This window comes from Sciurus vulgaris (assembly GCF_902686455.1).
Source record: "Sciurus vulgaris genome assembly, chromosome: 3".
Taxonomy (NCBI): domain Eukaryota; kingdom Metazoa; phylum Chordata; class Mammalia; order Rodentia; family Sciuridae; genus Sciurus; species Sciurus vulgaris.
This window is the reverse complement of record NC_136463.1, coordinates 16917996-16942506: the sequence shown is the minus strand read 5'-3', so window position 1 is coordinate 16942506 and position 24511 is coordinate 16917996. Positions and strand designations below refer to the sequence as shown.

The 24511-nt window shown below is 34.2% G+C and overlaps 1 protein-coding gene and 1 pseudogene across 2 annotated transcripts in view; both read left to right on the top strand.

Moving 5' to 3' along the window:
* EFCAB3 (EF-hand calcium binding domain 3) overlaps positions 1 to 24511 on the top strand; it is a 483726-nt gene that overhangs the window by 95137 nt on the left and 364078 nt on the right. Inside the window, exons 21-26 of the mRNA XM_079134930.1 lie at positions 4964 to 5068; positions 7670 to 7774; positions 8561 to 8614; positions 11380 to 11484; positions 16005 to 16058; positions 16622 to 16726. Coding sequence (XP_078991056.1) covers positions 4964 to 5068; positions 7670 to 7774; positions 8561 to 8614; positions 11380 to 11484; positions 16005 to 16058; positions 16622 to 16726 — 528 coding nt within the window. The remainder of the gene's footprint in view (positions 1 to 4963; positions 5069 to 7669; positions 7775 to 8560; positions 8615 to 11379; positions 11485 to 16004; positions 16059 to 16621; positions 16727 to 24511) is intronic.
* On the top strand, positions 20399 to 21140 carry LOC306658228 (large ribosomal subunit protein mL52-like; annotated as a pseudogene). The gene is made up of 2 exons (XR_013767006.1): positions 20399 to 20630; positions 20712 to 21140. The product of XR_013767006.1 is annotated as a large ribosomal subunit protein mL52-like (transcript).

Sequence of the window (24511 nt, the reverse complement as noted above, 5' to 3'; positions counted from 1 at the left end):
TGCATCTATTGAAATAATCATGTGATTCTTAACTTTTAGTCTGTTGATATGGTGAATTACATTTATTGATTTCTGGATGTTGAACCAACCTTGCATCCCTAGGATAAGCCCCACTTCATCAGGTGCACAATCTTTTAAATATGTTTTTCTATGCAATTTGCCAGAATTTTGTTAAGGATTTTTGCATCTATGTTCATAAGGGATATTGGTATAAAGTTTTCTTTCCTTGATCTGTCTTTGTCTGGTTTTGGTATCAGAGTGATACTAGGTTCATAGAATGACTTTGGAAGGGTTCCCTCCTTTTCTGTTTCCTGAAATACTTTGAGGAGTATTGGTATCAGTTCTTTAAAGGTCTTGTAGAATTTGGCTGAGAATCCATCTGGTCCAGGGTTTTTCTTGGTTGGTAGGCTTTTGATGGCTTCTTCTATTTTGGTGCTTGAAATCGATCTGTTTAGATTGTGTGTCTTCCTGATTCAGTTTGGGAGGATCATACGTCTCTAAAAATTTGTCAATGTCTTTATATTTTCTATTTTGTTGTATAGATTTTCAAAGTAGTTTATAATTGTGTTATATATTCCAATGGTGTCGGTCGTGATCTTTCCTTTTTCATTATGAATTCTAGTAATTTGAGTTTTCTCTCTCCTTGTTTTTGTTAGTGTTGCTAAGGGTTTATGAATTTTGCTTACTTTTTCAAAGAACCAACTTTTCGTTTTGCCAATATTTTAAATTGTTTCTCTTGTTTTGATTTCATTGATTTCAGCTCTGATTTTAATTATTTCCTGTCTTCTATTACTTTTGGTGTTGTTATGTTCTTCTTTATCTAGGGCTTTGAGATGTAATGTTAGGTCATTTAGTTGTTGACTTTTTGTTCTTTTCTTGAATGCACTCCAATGCAATGAACTTTCCTCTTAGTACTGCTTTTGGAGTGTCCCAGAGATTTTGATATGTTGTATTGTTCTCATTTAAGAATTTTTTTTTATTTCCTCCCTGATGTCTTCTGTTATCATTGCATCATTCAATATCATATTAGTTAGTCTCCAGGTGTTGAAGTAGTTTTTTTTTTTATTTTATCATTGATTTCTAATTGCATTCTATTATGGTCTGACAAAATACAAGGTAGTATCTCTATTTTTTTGTATTTACTAAGGGCTGCTTTGTGGCATAGCATATGGTCTATTTTGGAGAAGGAGCTATGAACTGCTGAGAAGAAAGTGTATTTGTTCACTGATGGATGAAATACTCCATATATATTCTCGTGGATATATATCATTGATTGTATTATTTAATTCCATAGTTTCTTTGTTCAGTTTTTGTTTGGAGGACCTATACAGTGATGAAAATGGTGTGTTACAGTCACCAGTATTATTGTGTTGTGGTCTATTCTTGAAATTGCGAAGGGTTTGTTTGATGTATATAATACTCCATTGTTTGAGGCATAAATATTTAAAATCATTATTTCTTGCTGGTTTATGGTTCCCTGAAGCAGTATGAAATGTCCTTCTTTATCCCTTCTGACTAACTTAGGTTTGAAGTTCACTTTATCTGATATGAGGATGGAGACCCTTCTGAGTCCACGTGCATGGTATGTTTTTCCTCATCCTTTCACCTTTAGTCTGTGGATATCTTTTTGTATGAGATGAATCTCTTGAAGGCAGCATATTGTTGGGTCTTTCTTTTTAATCCATTCTGCCAGCCTATGTCTTTTGATTATTGAATTTAGGCCATTGACATTCAAGGTTATTATTGAGCTATGATTTGTATTCCTGCTCATTTTGGCTTATTTTTGCTTTTTAACTTGACTTGGTTTCTCCTTTATTTGTCTTTACCTTTCAGGTAGTTCCTCCCTTTGCTGACTTACATTGTTGTTTTTCATTTCCTCCTCATGGAATATTTTGCTGAGAATGTTCTGTAGTGCAGGCTTTCTATTTGTAAATTCTTTTAATTTTTATTTATCATGGAAGGATTTTATTTTGTCCTCAAATATGAAGGTTAGTTTTGTTGGGTATAAGAATCTTGGTTGGCAACCATGTTCTTTCAGAGCTTGAAATATGTTATTTCAGCCCCTTCTAGCTTTTAGAGTCTGGACTAAGAAATCTGCTGATATCCATATTGGTTTCCCCCTATATGTAATCTGATGTTTTTCCCTTGCAGCCTTTAAAATTCTATCTTTATTTTGAATGTTAAGCATTTTCATTATAATGTGCCTTGCTTTTTCCTTAATTAGCCTAAGGTTTGTCTATTTTGTTGATCTTTTCAAAGAACCAACTTCTAGTTAGTTTTAGAGAAAAATAAATTATTTAATTTTCTATTCCCTCTTTCAGTTCTGAGTTTTTTTTTTTAACTATGGTTTCTGTTCATTCGTGTGTGTGTGTGTGTGTGTGTGTGTATGACTTCTATCTTTTGTAACGTATGTATCCATTTATTATCACAAAATGTCCCTCTTTGACTCAGTCTAGTAACAATTTTTGTCTTAAAAATCTATGCCTGGTATCAGGAAAGGCACTCAATTCTGACCTTTTAACATGAAATCAGCCATAAACAATACGTAACTGAATGATGTGGCTATGTTAAAATATAAGCAATCAGTGAGCCAAATTTGGCTCATGGGCCAAATTTTTCCTTCTGACTGAGAAAAGGTTTATTTGGAGAGAGGGAAGAATTTCTTTAAACAGGACAATAAAGGATTAAACCAGAGGTTTTGGGTCCACCCCATCCTTAGCCTCTAAAGGTCTACAGGATCTGACCCACAACTTCATTTTCCACTTGATTTCTTGCTACTTTTCTTCATCATTCTAGCCACATTGGCCTTCTTGTGCTTTCTAGAACATCCTGGGAACATTCCTACTTCAGATCATTTGTGCTTATTGTTCACTCTTCCAGAACCTTTCCTCCACATATGTATATAGATTCTTCCTTTGTGTAACTCACATATCTCTATAGATATCACTTACTCAGCGGTGAGTATACTATTCAAAATTCTTATCAGATTAAAATCATACTTCTTTTCCTTAACCTGATTTGCTTATGTGTATTTTCATTTTCTTTTCCTGAACATAAACTCTGTGAGGATAAGGACTTTCTGTTCATTGATGTGTCCCCAATGCTTGGAAAATAATTTATACTTGCTGAATATTTGTTTAATCAAATATTGTATACAGTACTTTGAGCATCTCCAGTTATCATGAACTATATAATTAAGAGAAAGATTCTGCTGCTCTCTATTTAGCCTAGAAATTTTGAATGTATGATATTTGCAGCTTTTTATCTTGAAAGCCAAATGTAAGCAATGCTTTTTGTTATTATTTAACTTTTGTCCATATTCTCAAAACATGAAGATAGCACAAAAAGAGATATATCAACTAACTTTACTTATATAAATGCAGACACAAAATCATCAATAAAATATTGACAAGTCAAAAAGTTACTAAAAAAATAGGGAAACAATAAAAGACTCATAAATTGGATTGCATTAGAAATAAAAACCTGTACGACAACATAAATATGACAAAATTTGAATAGCACACCAAGTAGAGCACTTGGCTAGCACACATGAGGCCAAGTTCCGTCCCCAGGACTCCTCCCCAACACACACAGTATTCCAAAGTATAAATAGATATTATGTTTCTTATGAAAAACAACCATGAAATAATTTATAGACTACATTAAACACTTCCTCAAATTATTTAAGAACAAGCCAACCAACTGGTATTGAAGTGAGAAAACTCAAGAATTGATATTTGACAGAAGGAGATTCCTCAGAAGCCATTCTCTTATTAAAGGTACTTTATCTTGATCATGAAAATCTATGTCTGTAGTAAAATACCATTTAATTATACATGTCAGATTCACAAATGTTGTAAGTCAATAGGAAGTACTGACAATGAGGAGGAATAATTTGAACTCTATGCAATGTTGGTGGGAACATGAATTTATTCAACACATTTTGAAGAAAGTAGGTAAAATCTCAGGTGAATGAAGATACACATATTTCACTTCAGCTATCTCCCAGACTCTCACTTTTGTCTACAAGGAGATATATACAAGGAAGTACATTGCAACATTGTAGTGATAAAAACTTGGAAAAAAATCTTAACTTTCATCTATAGAAGAATAGATCAGTATATATAATGACTCAACATTATAGAATAATAGTAGCTAACCTGAATGAAGAAGAGCTCCACGTTTTCAACATAGACAAATATAAAAATATTTTTAAAATTGAATGAAAACTTCACATGGCAAAAGAGGACTCATGATATGATGTACATAAACTTCAAAGTTATGCAAAACAACTTCACAAGTACATGCAAAGTGTAAAATGTCATAGGACATATAAACACTACATTTAAGATTTTTTTCAATGTAACACTGAGGAGAAAGTAAGAGAATAGGGATAGGAGAATTTTACAAGATATTTTTACTCTTTTAATATTGCTTATTCCAGAAGCTGGATAGGATACACAGATGTCAGTCATAGCATCATGAAAATCATATCATTGTAATATTACATGTAATATGTAATATCATATCATATCATATAATTATAAGATTTGTTAAATCTTATAATTTAACAAAAATATGAGAGGAATGATTAAAAATTCTTTGACAAATTTACTCTGAGGAAAGGAACATGTAAACTTCTGTTCAGAAACAAGAATTATTATCTTCTTAATGTCAGCAGTATGTGACTTTTGTTTCCTCTGTTTATATAAATGTTATGACACTTATACCACAACAATTGAAAGCTAGTTATATAAATTGACCCCCCCACACACACACATTCCAAAACAGCTCTAGGGTAGAAATTTTAATTTCACTTTCAAACTGACAGTATTTGTGTAACTGACCATACCTCATTGGACCTCAGGCTTCATGTGAAAACCATGTCCATGATGAACACTAATGCACAGCTTCCGTCAGGTTTATGGTTATTCAATTTTGCTATGTTCCTCTTTTTCCTAAGAAGGGACCGTTGATGTCACTAAACTGGAAACTGTTTTGCAAAACATGGGAATGAAACTTACAGAAATGGAAACTAAAGATTTGGTAGAACACCTGCCTGTTGATGGTGAGTATATAAACCTTTAAATTCCTCAAGATCACCTGAGAATGTGAGCATCCATATAATGTCCTCTGAAAAAGTATATTTGCCACTAAGAAGACATTTATACAAACTTAGGAATGAACTCAGAAATGAAATAAGATGATATTCTCTTTCATTGTTTTATTAACATATGCTAGCAATTTCTTTAATTTTGGATCCAAAGACCGTAGAACAAGTAGGCAGTACGTTATCAGTACTATAAAAAAAATAAAGAAAAAAGAGCAGCAGTTGGGGACAGAGTAGCCTGACAAACAGTCTGTCAGGAAGTTAAAGCTAAAAACTAGAAAAACAGAAAAGAGCAATTTAAAACTGGGAGATAATATTAACATGAGATACACATTCCATAGATATATGATTGTATATCCTCACTTTCTCAGAATCTCTACCCAGATGCTCTTGCTCTGAAGTATGGAATACTTCTTTATAATAATGCTGCATAATATTCTACTCTCCAGCTCAGTCTCCATGATCCAAAGACCATATTCTCAGGCATCTTCCTTACTGATCTAGAAGCAAACTCTGTAATACAGTTAAAACTGAATTAACACTGACGTAGTGAATCAGTGAAAATTTTATGCTAAACAAAGGAAGCCATTCACAAAAACCCACAATTGTATGGTTTAACTTATATGATATGTCCAGAATTGGTAAATTCATGAAAACAGAGATTGATTAGATTCTCTGGGACTGGAGGTGGTGACTACAGGATAATGGATATGAGGTTTGAGGTAGTGAAATTGTTATTCTATTAGATTGTGATCATGATTTCACAGTTCTGTGCATATATGAAAAAATATCTAGTAGTATACTTTAAGTAAGTGGATTTTATGGCATATGAATTGTATCCACAACACTTTAGTAAATCTGCCCAAAAAATTAATAATGACCTACTTCATTTAAAACATGTTTTTATTTGTTCTAATTAGTTGCATATGACAGTAGAATACATTTATACATTTTGATAGATCATTAGATCATACATAAATGGAGTGTAATTTCTCATTTTTTATGTAGAGGAGAAAACAAGGAAAGAAAATTCCCCTCAGCCTAGATTTAGTAACACTGTGGACGAACGATATTTTGTTCTGGTCACTTTTTATTACCTATAGGATTTTCAGTAAAAGCTTAAAATTATTGGGAATATTTTTCAATTATGTTCTTAATTATGAGAATTTGTCAATTGCAAGAAACTTATATTTAAATAGTTGTCATTTACAATGACAAAAAAATGAAGAATACATTTTTACAAATGAACAACAGAGGGAACATTTGTTATTTTTCATCAAATAAAGGAAAATATAACTAAAATCCTAAAATACCCTCAATTTCTTAGTTAGTTCTCTATATAACATGCTTTCATTTCAATGTATTCTTTAATCAATTTAGCAAATAAATATTGAACTTTTACTTTATAAAATATATCAATCATTGGAGTGATTCTGAACTTATTGATATAGGACAAAGGAGTAAGAAATTGAGGGAAAATTAGCAATGACTAAATATCAATTCTGCCTATACAGAGATCATTCTTAAGATCCAAAACAAAACATTAATTAGTACACATGAGTTATAAATTCTGATGCTTGTGCTTAATGTACAATAGAGTTTTTCAAGGTACAGGAATCATCAAGTATAACCTATTGAAAATTTGGCAACTTAATTTTATAATTTGCCTTTAACTGTTGGAAGTTTAATTTCCTGCACCACAATGAATCAAACTCTAGTAATCACAATCTAGAGGTTCTAGCTAACAAGAGAAATAAAGATAGGATAAGATTATAGAGAAAATATTACAGTATTTCTTTTCTTTTTCTATTTTGAGTGAGTGTCAGTGGCATGCCTTTAATAGGTAATCAGAAGGTTGAATTGAAAAAATTAGTAGATGCAATTAAAGTTTATGCTGGTGAGTGTTAAGCTGCTACATGACTTTGTTTGTGTTTCAAATACTTCCTCAATTTGCCCTATTACATATTTTGTTTCATATGATTTTTTTCATCAAATATATCCTTTTAAAGTCTTGGGTTAGATTTTTACCTTATCTAGATTTAGCAATAGAATTTAAATTCTGTAGTTTGCTAAGCAGTTTGAGGGAAATATTTTTAATATGTCAATACTGTGATTTATTTCACCATTATTCAAATAACTCACCTCTTGATAGGCATAGCAAATAGCAAACTGAAAATTTAATAGGGATCCAAATATTAGTGCCATTGTAGAGAGAATAATCATATAATTAAGAATCTCCCTCCCCTACTAATTTTTCCTGCTAGAATAAGTTTTCATTATTTCCATTCTAATTTGCGGGGCTATCTTTAACAGCAAAATTACCCTTCTGCTGCATTAGATGTACACAAATGTACCACTAAGAGATTATTCCTCTCATGAAGTTAAGGAACTTCATGTCCTGTTTGGGGTTCCCCCATAATTCTATATAGTTGTATGTGTCTACTGTTTACAAATTGAAGATGGTTAAAAACAAATGATAAATTTTTCATTATTTGGATTCATTAGTTGTCTCTCAAATGGTCAAGCATTAATGTTTCTTTCTTTTTCTTTTTTTGAAAGGAAAAGAGGTTGATGTCAATGATCTACTAAAAGTTCTGGGAGACATGGGGATCAAGTTCACTGAAAAAGACCTTACGGAGCTCAAGGAAACACTACCAATTGATGGTGAGCCATAAAAATTCCAGCATAGCATTTTCAGGGAACTCGGTTTTGATGATTATTTTAAGCAATTTTGTAAAGTTGTTTCTTCAATTAGTTCTCCTAAGGAGTGTTGAAAATTACTAGGAAAAGAGAAATTTTCTGTCATGTACATTTTTTTCTTTCTTTTTTTTTGGAGGAAGGTGGTGGTGGTTCTGGGGATTGAAATCAAGGGCACTCCACCACTGAGCCACATGCCCAGCCCTATTTTGTATTTTATTTAGAGACAGGGTCTCACTGAGCTGCTTAGTGCCTCACTGTTGCTGAGGCTGGCTTGAACTTGCAATCCTCCTGCCTCAGCCTCCTGAGCTGCTGTGTTTGCAGGAGTGCTCCACCACCCTGGCCACTGTTGTGTAGGTTTAATCTGAAAGTCACTGCCATATAACTTAATATCATAATTGATACAAATGTAATAATGTTACCCATGCAGTTACTGAAGCCTAAGGAAGATGAAGGAAAAGGAAGAAAATTGAAAGAGATTATAAAAATGAAGGAAAGGGAGAAGGAAAAACGACAGAGGGGATCAGGATTATTTCTGTATATTGCAGTCTCCCCAGAAATTTTCTCACGGAATATACATTTTTGTCACTAAGAAAATTTTCTTTTTTTAAGTGACTTTTATTTCATGTGACACTAGGACAGATTTCTCAGAGAAAGCATAAAAACTCTTAATGGGAATTAACTAACTGCCCAATAACTGTGTGACTTCTTTCTTTTCTTTTTGATATCTGTTATGCCTATTTTCTTTTACAGCTGCTGGGAAGGTATATCTGAATAGATTGTTGGATGGTGTGAAGTCTATCAAAGGTATGTAAGAAGCATGATTGGCAGAAAAGTCTGCTAAAAATCAACACATGCATTTATAACATCAGATTTTGATTGTCTTTATTATTGTATTTAGATTTCTCATTTCATTGCACACATTATACAGTACTTTGATATAATCACCCATGCCATATCATTGTAAGAAATCCATTCTCTCTTTTTTTTATGTAAACAAATGGGATACATGTTGTTTCTCTGTTTGTACATGGCGTAGAGGCATACCATTTGTGTAATCATAAATTTACATAGGGTAATGTTGTTCGATTCATTCTGTTATTTTTTCCCTTCTCCCCACCCCTCCTACCCCTCTTTTCCCTCAATACAGTTCTTCCTTCCTCCATTCTTGCCCCCTTCCCTAACCCTAACTCTAACCCTAACACTAACCCCTCCCTCCCCCCATTATGTGTCATCATCCACTTATTAGCAATATCATTCATCCTTTGGTTTTTTCCAGATTGGCTTATCTCACTTAGCATGATGTTCTCCAATTTCATCCATTTGCCAGCATATGCCATAATTTTATCATTCTTTATGGCTGAGTAATATTCCATTGTATATATATATACCACAGTTTCTTTATCCATTCATCAATTGAAGGACATCTAGGTTGCTTCCACAATCTGGCTATTGTGAATTGAGCAGCTATGAACATTGATGTGGCTGTATCTCTGTAGTATGCTGATTTTAAATCCTTTGGGTATAGGCCAAGGAATGGGATAGCTGGGTCAAATGGTGGTTCCATTCCCAGTTTTCTAAGGAATCTACACACTGCTTTCCAGAGTGGCTGCACTAATTTGCAGTCCCACCAGCAATGTATGAGTGTACCTTTCTCCCCACATCCTCACCAACATCTATTGTTGCTTGTGTTCTTGATAATCGCCATTCTAATTGGGGTGAGATGGAATCTTAGTGTAGTTTTGATTTGCATTTCTCTTATTACTAAAGATGTTGAACATTTTTTCATATATCTGTTGATTGCTTGTAGATCTTCTTCTGTGAAGTGTCTGTTCATTTCCTTAGCCCATTTGTTGATTGGGTTTTTTGTATTTTTGGTGTAGAGTTTTTTGAGTTCTTTATAGATTCTGGAAATTAGTGCTCTATCTGAAGTATGAGTGGCAAAGATATTCTCCCACTCTGTAGGCTCTCTCTTCGCATTGCTGATAGTTTCCTTTGCTGAGAGAAAGCTTTTTAGTTTGAATCTATCCCAGTTATTGATTCTTGCTTTTATTTCTTGTGCCATGGGAGTCCTGTTGAGGAAATCTGGTCCTAAGCTGACATGTTGAAGATCTGGACCTACTTTTTCTTCTATAATCTGCAGGGTCTCTGGTCTGATTTCAAGGTCGTTGATCCATTGTGAGTTGAGTTTTGTGCAGGGTGAGAGATAGGGGTTTAGTTTCATTCTGTTGCATATGGATTTCCAATTCTCCCAGCACCATTTGTTGAAGAGGCTATCTTTTCTCCATTGCGTATTTTTGCCCCCTTTGTCTAGTATGAGAAAATTGTATTTATTTGAGTTTGTGTCCGTGTCCTCTATTCTGTACCATTGATCTACCTTTCTATTTTGGTACCAATACCATGCCGTTTTTGTTACTCTTGCTTTGTAGTAGAGTTGAAGATCTGGTATTGCGATACCCCCTGTTTCACTCTTTCTGCTAAGGATTGCTTTAGCTATTCTGGGTTTCTTATTCTTCCAGATAAATTTGTGAGATTGATTCCCAAGTATTTTATTTTTTTCATGGCTATTGTGATTGGGGTAGCTTTCCTAATTATGCTTTCCAAAGATTCATCACTTATGTATAAAAATGCATTAGATTTATGTGCACTGATCTTATATTCCGCTACTTGAATATTTCTGAATAGCACCCTCAAAGAATCATTTGAAATCTAATTAATACAGAATGTAATGTAGTGAAGATTAGGCAGTTTTTCTAGGAATTTGCCCAACAGCAAGTTGGGGTGATCTTTAATATAATTTTATTTCATGAATCAAGAGTCTTCCAGTTATTTTCTATAATATGTATTTTCCCAAAGGCCAATTAAAAAACAAAAAATAGAAGAAAGCTGGAATTGTGGCCAGCATGCTTTTGCATTTCCTTCTCCTTCTATCATTTCTCAATATAAGAGGAGGAGAAGGAGGAAGGAATGGTTACAAGTTCTATTGCTCAGTCTATGGTGAGAGAAATCTCTTGCAGGTGGCAGTCAGCCTTATGACATTCTAGACCCTTTAGAACAATGATTGCCATCAACTTTCCTTGCAAAATTTTGTGATGAATGTATTGCCCACTATTCTCTTATATAGTAGTTTATTATAATATTAAATCTATTTTTGAGATGTAAGTCAGAAACTTGAACTATCACTCTCACCTGTTGCTATGACTCTGTTTTAGAGAAAGACCTGCCCAATATTTTCCCTTGTGCCACATGGGGAGAATTCTGTCATTGATAGGATTCTTCTGGCCCCTGTTTTGATAGATAATTATTACTTAATACTTCATAACTTTCAGCATACAATCACAATCCCTCAAAAAGTGATTCAACTTCAGAATATTTTTATCTAAGTTTGTTCTTGATATAATTGTAGGTAATTTGCTGAACTAATATTCTACACCACTTCACTATTACAAATAATTGGTATATTTATATTTTTATTATACTAAAATACAAGTAAAATAAGTTATGCTGGAATATATCAATATTTTGAAATAATTAACTTTTTTCTTCATCATTCTTTTTTGTTTCTTTCTAAGGAGGAAAGCTTAAAGTCTGTAACATAGACACTGTTCTGGGAAACTTGGGGATTGAACTCACAGAAAAGGAACATGAAAGTCTGACAGAAAACCTGCCACTTAGTGGTGAGCATTGTAGATCACAATGGATCTTAAAAAGGAATTGACATTGTGGGCTTATATAAGAAAAACTATATTAACTAGTAATATTTTGTGTATAAAAATCATTTTTCAAAAATAAGGGAGAAGCAAGTCCTGTGTAAGAACACAGCATGTATTATTTAGGGTGTTAAAAAAATCTGTAGAAAAAACAAATTTAACAGAGTTTATTTGAACATTAAAGGATTCACAATTTGGGCAGCACTCAGGACCAGAAGAGCTTCTGAGAGTATTGCTTTAGCAGCATGAGCAGCGGCCTTTTAAACACTGAACCCAAAGGCAAAATAAAGAGACTTAACCTGATTCGCTAAGCTAAGCATTTGCCTTACTTAGGTGTGATTCCTAGTTTAATCACTGATGATAATTGTAATTGGCTTAAGTTTGATTTAGTTTAGTGGTTTTTCTTTCCAAAGTCAATCAGTTAATGAGCATCTTGTGCCAAAGAGAGTATGTGTATCCTTTCTTTTACAGGTTCTTCTAATGAGAGAATCTCACTTTTGGAAATATTACCTCTGCAGGGCTGGGGACATGGGAGCTGGATAAGACTATGTTCCTAATATGCCTAAGGGAGATGAAGAATGCCTTCTGGCCAATACAAATTGTGCTAAATAGAGTTTACCCGTGACTTTTTAAAAAAATGTGATTTTCCCAATGTCATATAATCATACTTTTTTTTCTTTTAATAAGTGTGTGCAGTGGATGCCAGAGTGTTGTATGTGTACAGAAATTATTCATTTTAGTTACCAGAATGGATATTGCAAAGTCTAAAAATTTTGACTCCTCAATAAAAATAATGCCATACCATTAAAAAAAGGAATACCTCTAAGTTGAGTTTCAGTTTGCTTGTTTAGAGGTTCTGGGCATAGAAGCAACCTCAGGCTAATAGCTGTATTTTACTTTAATAAAAGCAAGCTAAATTTTTATTTTAAAACAATTAAATTAAAAAATACATCATGTTTAATCACAGTGGAATAATTCTTAAAGTTCAAGGGTGAGAATATTTTTGGATGGTGAGCAGTGACTTCTCCTCCATTTAGTGATACAGGAATTCAGATTCCTTCCAAGTTGGAGTCCCTTTTTCTAGGGCCTTTTATTGCTTGTATCTGACTGATTGGAATAGAAAATATACATGAAGGAGGGATATGTGATATACATAATCCCTACAACTATTCCTTTGCTTTGATTTAGTCACATGGCTGTACCTAATGCAAAGGGTATTAGAAGTGATCTGGCTGGTCATCCACTTGCATGTACAATTCTACATTGTGAAGAAAGCAGGCATTTTGGTGGATAACTAGTTACTTATTTGCATAGAATCTATCTCTTAATTTTCATATGTGAAAGAATAAGGCATATACGATGGGGCACATCTCTGATTCAGAAATCCATAGTCATTAACTTCTTCTGTATTTGCATTGCCTAGAAATGCAAAAAGTAGTCAAGACTACTTTCAAATTAGAAAATGCCTATGGAGCACAAAAAGAATTTTGAAATAAACAGTGTCTTTACTATTCAGTCATTACTCAGTTCTGTATAAACATAAATGACCATTCTTCATTTTATGTGTGTGTTTTTTTTGTTTGTTTGTTTGTTTTTTTGCAGTGCTGGGGATTGAACCCAGGGCCTTCTGCTTGCAGGGCAAGCTCTGTACCAACTGAGCTATGTCCCCAGCCCTTCATGTGCTTTTTTTTTTTCAGAATTATATCTGTGCTGAAGACTTTAGGATCACTAGCTTAGAGTTTTCCCTGAATAGAAAACCGATGTATCCAAAGCTCTTATTAATGTTTTCTTATTTTCACTATGTTTAACTATTTTAATAATTTTCTGCCCAACACTGGTTTTTCTCTTAGTAGGTTGAGTCATTGTTTTCACATGAGCCAGAACATTTTGTCACCTCACACTCACACGCCTCTCTGCTTATGTCCCATTAATTATTAAATGAAGTCATCCCTAATTATAGATGATTTCCTTTAAAATTTATTATCTTTAGAGCTATCATAATGTTATACTTAAAATGTAAATATTTCTCTGCTTGAAACATTAGTGACTTGCCTTTGACCACACCCACCCCCCAAAAAGTCCAAGTTTTCTAATCTAAAACTAGGATTTAGAAGGTTCTCTTGTTTTAGGTCTTGATGTCCATCTTTTCTCATTACTTCCTGTTTCTCATTTTGCCTCACAGTCACTAATATATCTGTTTTTCCCTGTTGGATATGAATGGCATTCCAGGATATTAACAGAAATTTCACCTTACTGAATAGATAGAAAATTTCTCTTTTCATTTCTTTAATAACAACTATTGATTGAGGTGTATTTTCTCTCCATGAGAGCCTAATATACTTGCAGGCAGAGATTATGTTACTTTTAGCATCCTTTGTATTTATTCTCTATGCCTACTATGGTGCCTTACACTTAGAAGTCTTTACAAGTTTCTTTTACAAGCAAATAAATGCTGTTTGTCACCTAATAACTTTTGCCATATCATCTTATTATATATCTTATCTCAATTCAATCTACACCTAGCCACAAGCGTAGTCATACATATAACTTGAAAATTCATATCCTTGTGAAAATACTCTGCCTCAACTCAGGGATGACCATCCCCAGAAAGGCTAGCCTATTCTGTTCTCCCTGTCCTCATCTATGCTAAACTGTCTGTATCATTGTACCTATCATATTATATAATAAATAGGAACCTTTATATCACACCCTATTAAAAGTTTAGAATTTATTATTAGTAGGAACCATATGTTTTTCCTTCACTCCCATTGCCTAGCATTGTACCTTTCATATTTTTCTATAAACTTTAAGTATTTGATAAATGAATGAATAAGTGGAGAGATTGACCAAAATGAGTGAAAAACAAATTGCTGTCTCTGATTTGAAGGCAATTGCTAATAATTGCCTAAACTATATGCACACTCTGTGATTTCAGGCCAATCAGCACACTTCTAAAAACTCCCAAGTTTCTCAATGAAGATGATTAGGAAATAGTTCTAATTGTTTTATTTTAGTCAAATTTAGAACCAAATTTAGAATTAAACTATTTTCTTAATCATCTTCATGGAGATAACTATATTCCCATGTTACAAGCCACAAACTACTGTGCTGCAAATAGTTTTGTTTTGTCCCCATCTGAAAATTCTTAATTCTTTTTTCAATTGCATTTCTGTTGACTAATGATGGAAACTTGTTACATTTGCTCCAAAGAAGATGAACTGAGATATACTTTTTTAATTATAATTTTTATTGGTGCATTATAATTATATGTAATAGTGGTATTTGTTATGGTATATTCACATAATTTGGCCAGAGAATTCTCTGGAGCCCATAATGATCCACAACCTAGATGAGTCTTAAATTTCATAATGAGAAAACTGGCTCATAATACAGAATAAAGATTTGTAGGCTTCTTTTCTCCTCTTGTACCTCTCAACTTCTGTCACCTCCCACCCCAGCTCATGTTCTTCAAGTCCTAGTCACTTCTTAGATTATTATTTACTATAGTAGTGTGATTCATTATTTTAATATGTTTAAAATTGCCATCCAGAAATGTTATGAAGGCCTAAGGAAAAGAGGTTTTAGTTCATATAATCAACCCTCCTCTTGAGTGTTTAGACTAATGGATTTGTTTGCACTAGAGGGAACTTCCTTCTATCTACTTTTTTGGGTATAACCATGGAATTTAGGGGAAGCTTCATGATGTGAAACTAGCGCAGTTTGACAGAAATGTAAGCTCAGAAGAGTGCCATGCTTGGTGCTTAATACTCTGCATTTGCCATCTTGAAATTCTTCAGGAGTTTATTTTGAATTTGTGTTTCCTAATTGAAGTCTAATGGGGAAAGAGAGTATGGGTGCTCTTGGCTCAGGCAGGTTCCAGCCCTATTGTTTCCCAGGACAGAGTCTGGATCAAATACTCCACTGGGAACCTTAGACTTACCTCCCTTTCACTGCCTTTACTGGTAGCCACTACTATCTGGGTTTATCAGTTCTTCCTGATATTGAAACAGTGCCTGCCATGTTTCTAAACTCTCTAGTTCTAACAAACAATTCCTTTCCTTCAAAGACAGAAAGGTGAAAATATTTATCCAAACGTTATACATTTTTTGGTAACAAAAGATTAAAAACACATGTCATTAACTATTCCAACTTAGCAATTGAAATAAATTAAGAAAAACATTAAAGATTGAAAAATGGGGTCTCTCTTTCAATGTAAATCTTAGAAAGAACTTTGGTTTTGATCTAGAAATAAGGGTCTCCAGAGACCAGTCTACCATCACTACTCTATTCTACCATTCTTGCAAGCATAAGACTTAGAAAAATTAATTTTCTTAGCCAATGCTCTCCCTACCATCAAATGAATTTTTGTCCTCATTCCATGATTTTTTTATTGATTCAGATTAAATTGTGGTTGGACTTTAATTCTTAATTTGGCTTTTTTATCCTCTTATAATTTTGCCTTATCCTAATTATGATTTTTCTTATAGCTAGTGGGAAGGTCGATCTCAGTACATTGATGGATGTAGTGGAAACTATTACAGGTTAGTTACCACAAATCTAATGTCTTAATTTTTGTACTAAATTATATTTTATACAGTATTATTATTTTTTCATTGCTTTTTTCCCCCTCTGTTAACGAATATCTGCCTACAATTATAGTTTAAAACAAGTACATTTTGGCACTATCTTAGTACAAAGTTCTGATAGCAAATTTCTTTGTATCTGGGATATTAATATTTGTCAATAATAGTCAATATTCATGATCTTGAAAGTCAAAATTTAGATTAGTACAGCAAGTTTTACAGCAATCTTTCATGAAAATAAAAATTCTCTTATTATGAAGAGAATAGAGGGAATAGTATTCTGATAAAATAAATGGATCTTATACCTATAATATTCCAATTTACAATATATAAACTGAATCACTATCTATTATTATAGAAATTCTATTTCCACCACAATTAACAAGAATTATAAACAGTTGGCATATTTGTGTAATATATGATCATATAATTATTGAATCTGAAGTTTTATTAAGGTCTACGTGTTTTTGAATGTATAGCATTCTCTGTATTAATATGTGTTCATTTTTATTATGTTGAAGGAGAAGAAGTTGATGTCAGTGATGTGAGAAATGTTCTAGAAAAAATGGGAATAACTCTCACAGATAAAGAACATACAGAGTTAGCAAAAAATATACCAGTTAATGGTAAGCTTTTAAAATATTAATATCATGTTGAAGGCGGTATACATTTTTTGTTTTGTTTGTGAGAAGATCTATACAATTTCCAATATGATAGCAAATAAAAAATGCTTTTGAATATCATTCAGAATGAAATCTCTCATACTAATGTAATTATCTCTCTATATATAGAGATAGATATAATATAGACTGTAATTTGTTAACATGAATTATTGGGTGCTTCTTGTGACTGCACCTGTAGTTTGAGAAGGAAAAAGGGAAGAAAGGAATTTTTAAAAAGGGACACTAGACCAAAAAAAAAAAAAAAAACATAAATGAAATGATCCAAATTTATACATTTATGTAAACTTATGTAAGTAAAATAATATTTATAATTTTAAAATAAAATGATTAATTCAATTTCACCTTGAAGATACTTATATCTAATGGTAAAAATACACTAATTGTTGAAAGTAGGAATATATGGTACTTCATCAGACTGTTCTGCTTTTGTATATGCTTGGAACTTTTCATAATGAATACATTAAGGTGATATTTTTTAAAAAGGAGTTTTGAGAGGGGGAAAGATGGTGGATTAGAGTGAGGCAACATTTGTCCCAGTTCAGCTACCCAGAACTCAAGCAGTGAAAATACTGTTTCTCCTTGAGGCTTAGAGTGAAAAATCCTGAGATGGGAGGAACAGTATGCCTTAGCCAAACTAGAGACTGTTCAACTCATTAAATGGCTCTAAAAAAAAAGTCACCCTGAGTTTATCAATCATCTGTGGAAAGCCAATCCAGGAGCCATCTTGGGACTGCAGCACAGCTGAGCCAACAGAAACTGGAAACCCAGATCTGTGAGTTTGTGGCTAGGTCTGCGTGGGCCTGTCTGAGCCTACCAAGGACTTGGCTGGGCCTAGCAAACCTGTGAAAAGTCAGAAACTTGGAGCATTTTTCCCTGTGTGAATACAGGTTGGGGAGATTTTGGAGGAGTGAATGTGAGGGCACTTGACCCTCAGCTTACCCAGTCACCCAGTCTGACACCCACTGGGTTCCCAGGAGCCCAACTGGGTCAACACTGGCCAAGTTCTTGCACCAACCCAGTTCCCAAAATGCCTGCTCAACCCGGTACACAGCTTTTCTGGTCTGTAGGACCCATCACCCATCCCTGATCTGCCTGTCCTAAGTCAGGTAGGCCCACCGAATGTGGCCAGCTACTTTACCACCTAGCTGCTAGGCAACCTGCCTGGCCCAACACTTAGCAGCCAGGCCACCAGACCCAGCTCACCTCTTCACTACCTGTCTCTCCCAGCTTGGGCTGAATGGACCTGCCTAAAAGGCCACCATACCATCTGACCCAGCCAGCTGCTTTTTTACTTGGCTGCAACCCAGCTTGCCTGACATATTAATTTGTTTCCAGGCCCACCTCCCCAGCCAGTGACTTTGCCACCCAACCCACAGCCTGGCCTGCCCACATTAATCTTCCAACAAAGGAAATTGGGAAGTCTAAACCCCAACCTTCGACTCAGTGAGCAACACAATAAAAAGGAAGAACTCAACAGCCCATGGCCCATACTCCATGTTCATTTCATACCTCAAGAAGAAACAAAAAGAAAATCAGTTGGGCACAGGCAGCCAACACATATGCTCACTGACTATTTTGTCCACTGTAGTGGAAATGACTCCTTAATTTCTTAACATTTCACCAACAAGTTTCTTTCTGTTGTTTTGATTTGCTTTTTGTTTTTGATTATCTATATTAGATTTCTGTTTTATTTGAATGTGGACTGATTGATTCAATGACATATATATGTGTGTATATATATATACACACATATAATGTATGTTTCCTTCTCCTCATTTCTTGCCTATATTTAGAGGGTGTTATTTTCCCATTTTCTATATTTTGAGGGTTAGGTTTCTTGATTAACCTATTTTGATTGTTTTGTATATATAGTCTTTATCACTATTCTAGCACCTTTCTCTCCCCCTCTCTTTATTCTATTGCTGACAGCCAAGTTCCACTCTCTCTCTCCTCCTTTATATTCTTCTGTTTTTCCTTTCCCTTTCTCATTAACAACATATCCCAAGTTACCACTGCATTTTCCTTATTCACCCTTTGAAATTGCAAACACCTTCCTACCCTCCTACTATCTCTTTTTTCCTCATACTCAACTGTATTCTTAACACCTCTTAATACTAACTGATGTATATTACATCTGCCCACCACCAATGTCACAGCAATAATTAATATGGTGGAAATCATTGGTAACACCTATTGTTTGATTTTAAGCCAGAAATAATTCATGTCTATTTACTGTTTTAATGGATGGAAATTGCTGATCCTACTCTCCTGCATATTGTACCAATTAACACTGTAGATATCAAACTAGGAACTAAGTACCTAGTGTACTGCATATATTGTCTGCATAGATTGTTGCTATCATTGGACTCCCTCCCCCAATTTGTGAGGTAATACTAACATAGAGGGACACTATAAACTCATAAAGTAAAAACTTTACCACTTCAGATCCATCAAGATTGATGGATAGACACACAAACAATATGAAAAAGCAAGGGAATAAACCGTCCCAAACAGCACAGAATACCCTGACAATAGGCTCCATTGACACCACAGTGGAGGAAATGTCAGAGGTGGAATTCAGAAAGTTCATGGTTAAACTAATCTATGAAGTAAAAAATGACATAAGAAATGAAATCAGAGAGAAAATATAAGAAGTGAAAGATACAGAGATAGAGATCCTGAAGAAGAATCAGTGAGAAATACCTGAAACAAAGGAATCAATGAACCAAACTAAAAACTCATTGGAAATCATCACCAGCAGATTAGACCAATTGAAAGACAGTTTCAGACAATAAAGACTAAATATATAATCTCAAAAATAAAGTAGACCATGTATAAAAGATGTTAGGAGATCACATATAAAACTTCCAAGAAATATTTGGGGATAACATGAAAAGACCAAACTTCAGATTTATCATGATAGATGAATGCTGGGAGCTATAAATCAAAGCAATTCACAATTTATCAGTGAAATAATATCAGAGACTTTCCCACACTTTAGGACTGAAATGGAAAATCAAATACTGGAGGCTTGCAGGACCCCAAATGTACAAAATTACAACAGTCCACACCAAGACACATTATTATGGAACTGCCTAACACACAGAATAAGGATAGAATTTTAAAGGCTACCCAAGAAAAATGACAGGTCACATTTACAGGGAAAACAATCCAGCTCTCAGCTGATTTCTCAACCCAGACTCTCAAAGCAAGGAGGTCTTGGAAAAATATATACCAAGTTCTGAACCAAAAATATAATATCTAGAAAAATTAAGCTTCAAATTTGAAGATGAAATAAAAACCTTCCATGATAAACAAAAGGCAATAGAACACAACTAGAAAGCCTGTGCTACAAAACATATTCAATAAAATATTTCATGAAAAATAAAAGTGAAAACCAGCAAAGGGAGGAACTACACTAAAGGAAAAGTCAATCAAAGAAGAAACTAACTCAAATTAAAAACCAGAAATAAATCAAAATGACAGGGAATAAAAATCATATCCAAATAATAACACTGAATATAAATGACTGAAACTCATCAATCAAAAGACTTGACTGGCAGATTGGATTAAAAAAGAAGACCCAACAATTTGCCATCTCTGTTCCGGCTCCTCCGTCACTGCCATGGCTGCTTTAGGGAGTCTGCTCTCTGTAGGTGTGCAGAGGCTGCACTGCAGCATGTGGGCTCGGGCTGGCAGCCAGTGGAGACTCCAACAGGGCCTGGCTGCCAACCCTTCCGGCTATGGGCCCCTCACGGAGCTCCCAGACTGCTCTTATGCAGATGGCCACCCTGCTCCCCCAATGAAAGGCCAACTTCAAAGAAAAACCCAAAAGGAAAAGTTTGCAGTGAGTGACTAGAGCTCCAGCCAGGGCTACATTGTTTGTGATTGTTTTGCACCTAAGCTATAGTGTACACTGTATACAAAGAGACGAGTTGTACCGCTGTCACAGGAAATGGATGCTGGAATACAGGCATGGCAGCTCAGACAGCAGAAGTTGCAGGAAGAAAAAAGAAGCAGAAAAATGTTCTTAAACCCAAAGGGACTTCACTACAGAGCCTACTTCCACGCCAATACAAAACAATTCCTGTTCCTTACCTCAGCCTCTCTCTGACTTTCTTTTCCATCACCTGGATGTCTCATCCCAGACAGAAGAGAGCCTTTGTGTCCTATTTGTCTTCAGAGCAAAAGAGTTTGGATACCCAGAAGAACAGCCTATAAGGTCACTGCCTTGGAGGCTTGGCTCAGTTCCCTCATCCCTGTTTTCATTCCAGTTCAGGTGAATCTTGTTCTGGAATTTTTATCCCTTCCTTTGCAGGACATAGGACTGTTCCAACTCTTTAGCAGTAGCTGTTCTGCCAAAGTGAACAGGGGACAACAGTTTTTTCTGTTTTTAGCCAGGCATGTAAGTCTCAAATAGCCCTTACACAGCTTGGCCATGTGCAATTGGCATTCAATAAATGTTTTGATGAAAGACAAAAAAAAAAAAAAAAAAAAAAAAAAAAATGCTGTCTCCAAGATACTTCATCAGCAAAGACATCCACATGGCTCTTATAAACAAGCAGGAATTTCTATTCTTATATCAGATAAAGTGGACTTCAGATCAAAGTTAATAACAAGGGACAAAGAAGGCCATTTCATACTGCTTAAGGCATTTATACATCAACAAGAAATAACAATTATAAATATTTGTGCTCCAAACAGTGAAGCATCTATGTATAACAACAAGCCCTTCTCAATGTCAAGAATAAAATAAACCACAACGTAATTATACTGGGTGACTTTGACACACCTCTGTCGTCATGGATAGAAGATTCTTCAAGCAAAAACTAAATAAAGAAGCCATAGAACTAAAAAATACAATTAACAATTTAGAAATAACAGACGTATATAGAATATTTCATCCATCAACAATACACTTTCTTCTCAGCAGCACATGGATCCTTCTCTAAAATAGACTTTACCTTTGTCCACAGAGCAATAATTACCAAATATAAAAAAATAGAGATAATACCTTGCATTCTATCAGATCATAAGGGAATGAAATTAGAAATCAATAATAAAATAAAAAATAGAAGCTACTATAACATGTGGAGACTATATAATATGCTATTGAATGTCTGATGTATAGCAGAAAAATCAGGGATGAAATTTTAAAAATACTTTGAATAATGACACAATATATCAAAATCTTTGGAACAGTATAAAGTCAGTTCTAAGAGAAAAGTTCATGACAGGGAGCTCATTCACTACAAGAATAGAAAGTCACCAAATAAATAACGCAACATTACATCTCAAAATCCTAGAAAAGAAGAAAAAATCAACATGAAAACTAGTAGAAAACAGGAAATAATTAAAATCAAAGCCAACATCAATGTAATTAAAACAAACAGCAACAAAAAAATTTAAAAATCAATAAACAAAACATCAGTTCTTTGAAAAAATAAATAAAATTGGTAAATCCTTAACCAAACTAATGAAGAGAAAGAGAAAACTAAAAAATTAAAATTTGTGTGTGATTATAAGGAAATATCACCACAAACAATACTAAAATACAATTGATAATCAGAAAATATTTTGAAAATCTATACTCCAGTAAAATAAAAGATCATGAAGCATCAACAGATTTCTCTATGACTACCATAATTCACTCTAAAGGACATATAAAATTTAAACAGATCAATTTCCAGCAATAAAATTGAAGATGCCATCAAAAGCTTACCAACAAAGAAAAGCCAAGGACCAGACAGATTCTCAACCGAGTTCTACCAGACCTTAAAGGAGATCATATACCAATAATCCTCAAATTATTCCATGAAATAGAAAAGGAGGGAACACTTCCAAACTCATTCTATGAAGCTATCATCACCCTGATACCAAAACCAGACAAAGACACATCAAGGACCAATATCCCTGATTAATATAGATGCAAAAATTCTTAATAAAATACTGGCAAATCACTTATAAAAACATATCAATAAGATAGTGTACCATGATCAAGAAGAGTTCATCTCAGGGATGCAAGGTTGGTTCAACAAACAAAAACCAATAAGCATAATTCATTGCATCAATAGACTTAAAGACAAGAATCATATGATTATCTCAATAGATGCAGAAAAAGCATTTGACAAAATACAGTATCCATTTATGTTCAAAACAGTAGAAAACTTGGGATTGCAGGAACATATATCAACATTGCAAAGGCTATATATGTTAAAGCCAAGGTCAACATCATTCTAATGGAAAAAAATTGAAAGCATTCTCTCTAAAAACTGGAACAAGACAAGGATGCCCTCTTTCATCACTTCTATTCAACATAGTCCTTGAAACTTTAGTCAGAGCAATCGGGCAGAAGAAAGAAAGGGATATGAATAGGAAGGGGAAAAAAAGAGCTCAAACTACCCCTATTGGTTCACAACATGATTCTATATTTAGAAGACCAAAAAAAAAAACTCACCAGAAAGTTTCTAGAACTCATGAATGAATTCAGCAAAAATGCAGGATATAAAATTAACACTCCTAAATCAACTGTGTTCCTATATATTAATGAATCAGCTTAAAGAGAATTTAGGAAGATTATCCCATTCACAATAGCCTCAAAAAAAAAAAAAAAAAAAAAAAAAAAAACCTTGGTAATAGATCTAACAAAAGAGGTGAAAGACCTCTACAATGAAAACTATAGAACACTAAAGAAAGAAATTAAAGAAGACCTTAGAAGATAGAAAACTCTCCCATGTCTTGGATTGGCAGAATTAATATTATCAAAATGTCCATACTACCAAAAGCACTATTCAAATTTAATGCAATTCCTATTAAAATTCCAATGACATTCTTTATAGAAACAGAAAAAGCAATCATGAAATTCATTTGGAAAAATAAGAGGCCAAGAATAGCCAAAGTAATCCTTAGTGAGAAAAGTGAAGCAGAAGGCATCACAATACCAAAACTTAAATTATACTACAGAGCTGCAGTAACAAAAACAGTATGATATTGGCACCAAAACAAGCATGAAGACCAATGCTACAGAATAGAGGACACAGAGACAAAACCACATATATATAGTGGTTATGGTTTAGATATGGTGTCCCCCAAAAGCTCACTGTGAGACTATGCAAGAAGATTCAGAGAGAGAAATGATTGGGTTGTGAGAGTGTTAATCCCACTAGTGAATTAATCCCCTGATAAGGGTTAACTGAGTGGTAACTGAGGTGATGGGGTGTGGCTGGAGGAGGTGGACCTTGGGGTATATAATTTGTATCTGGAGAGTGGAGTCTCTCTCTTCTTTCTGATCATCATGTGAGCTGCTTCTCTCTGCCATAGTCTTCTGCCATGATGTTCAGACTCACCTGGATCCCCTGCGGAATGGAGCCGGCCTTCTTTGAACTAAGACCTTTGAAAACTTGAGCCCTCAAATAAACTTTTCCTTCTCTACAATTGGGCTGGTTGGGTCTTTTAGTCACAGCAGTGAAAAAGCTGACTAAAACAACAATTATACTGTAGAAAGGCACCATTAACAAACATTGGAGAAAAGATAGCCTCTTCAACAAGTGGTACTGGGAAAACTGGAAATCCATACATAAGAGAATGAAGTTTAATCTCCATCTCTCACCCTGCACAAGACTTATTGGATCAAGGACCTAAGCGCTAGACCAGAGACCTGCACCTACTAGAAGAAAATGCAGTCCCAGCTGTTAATCATGTCAGCCTAAGAACTGATTTCCTCAACAA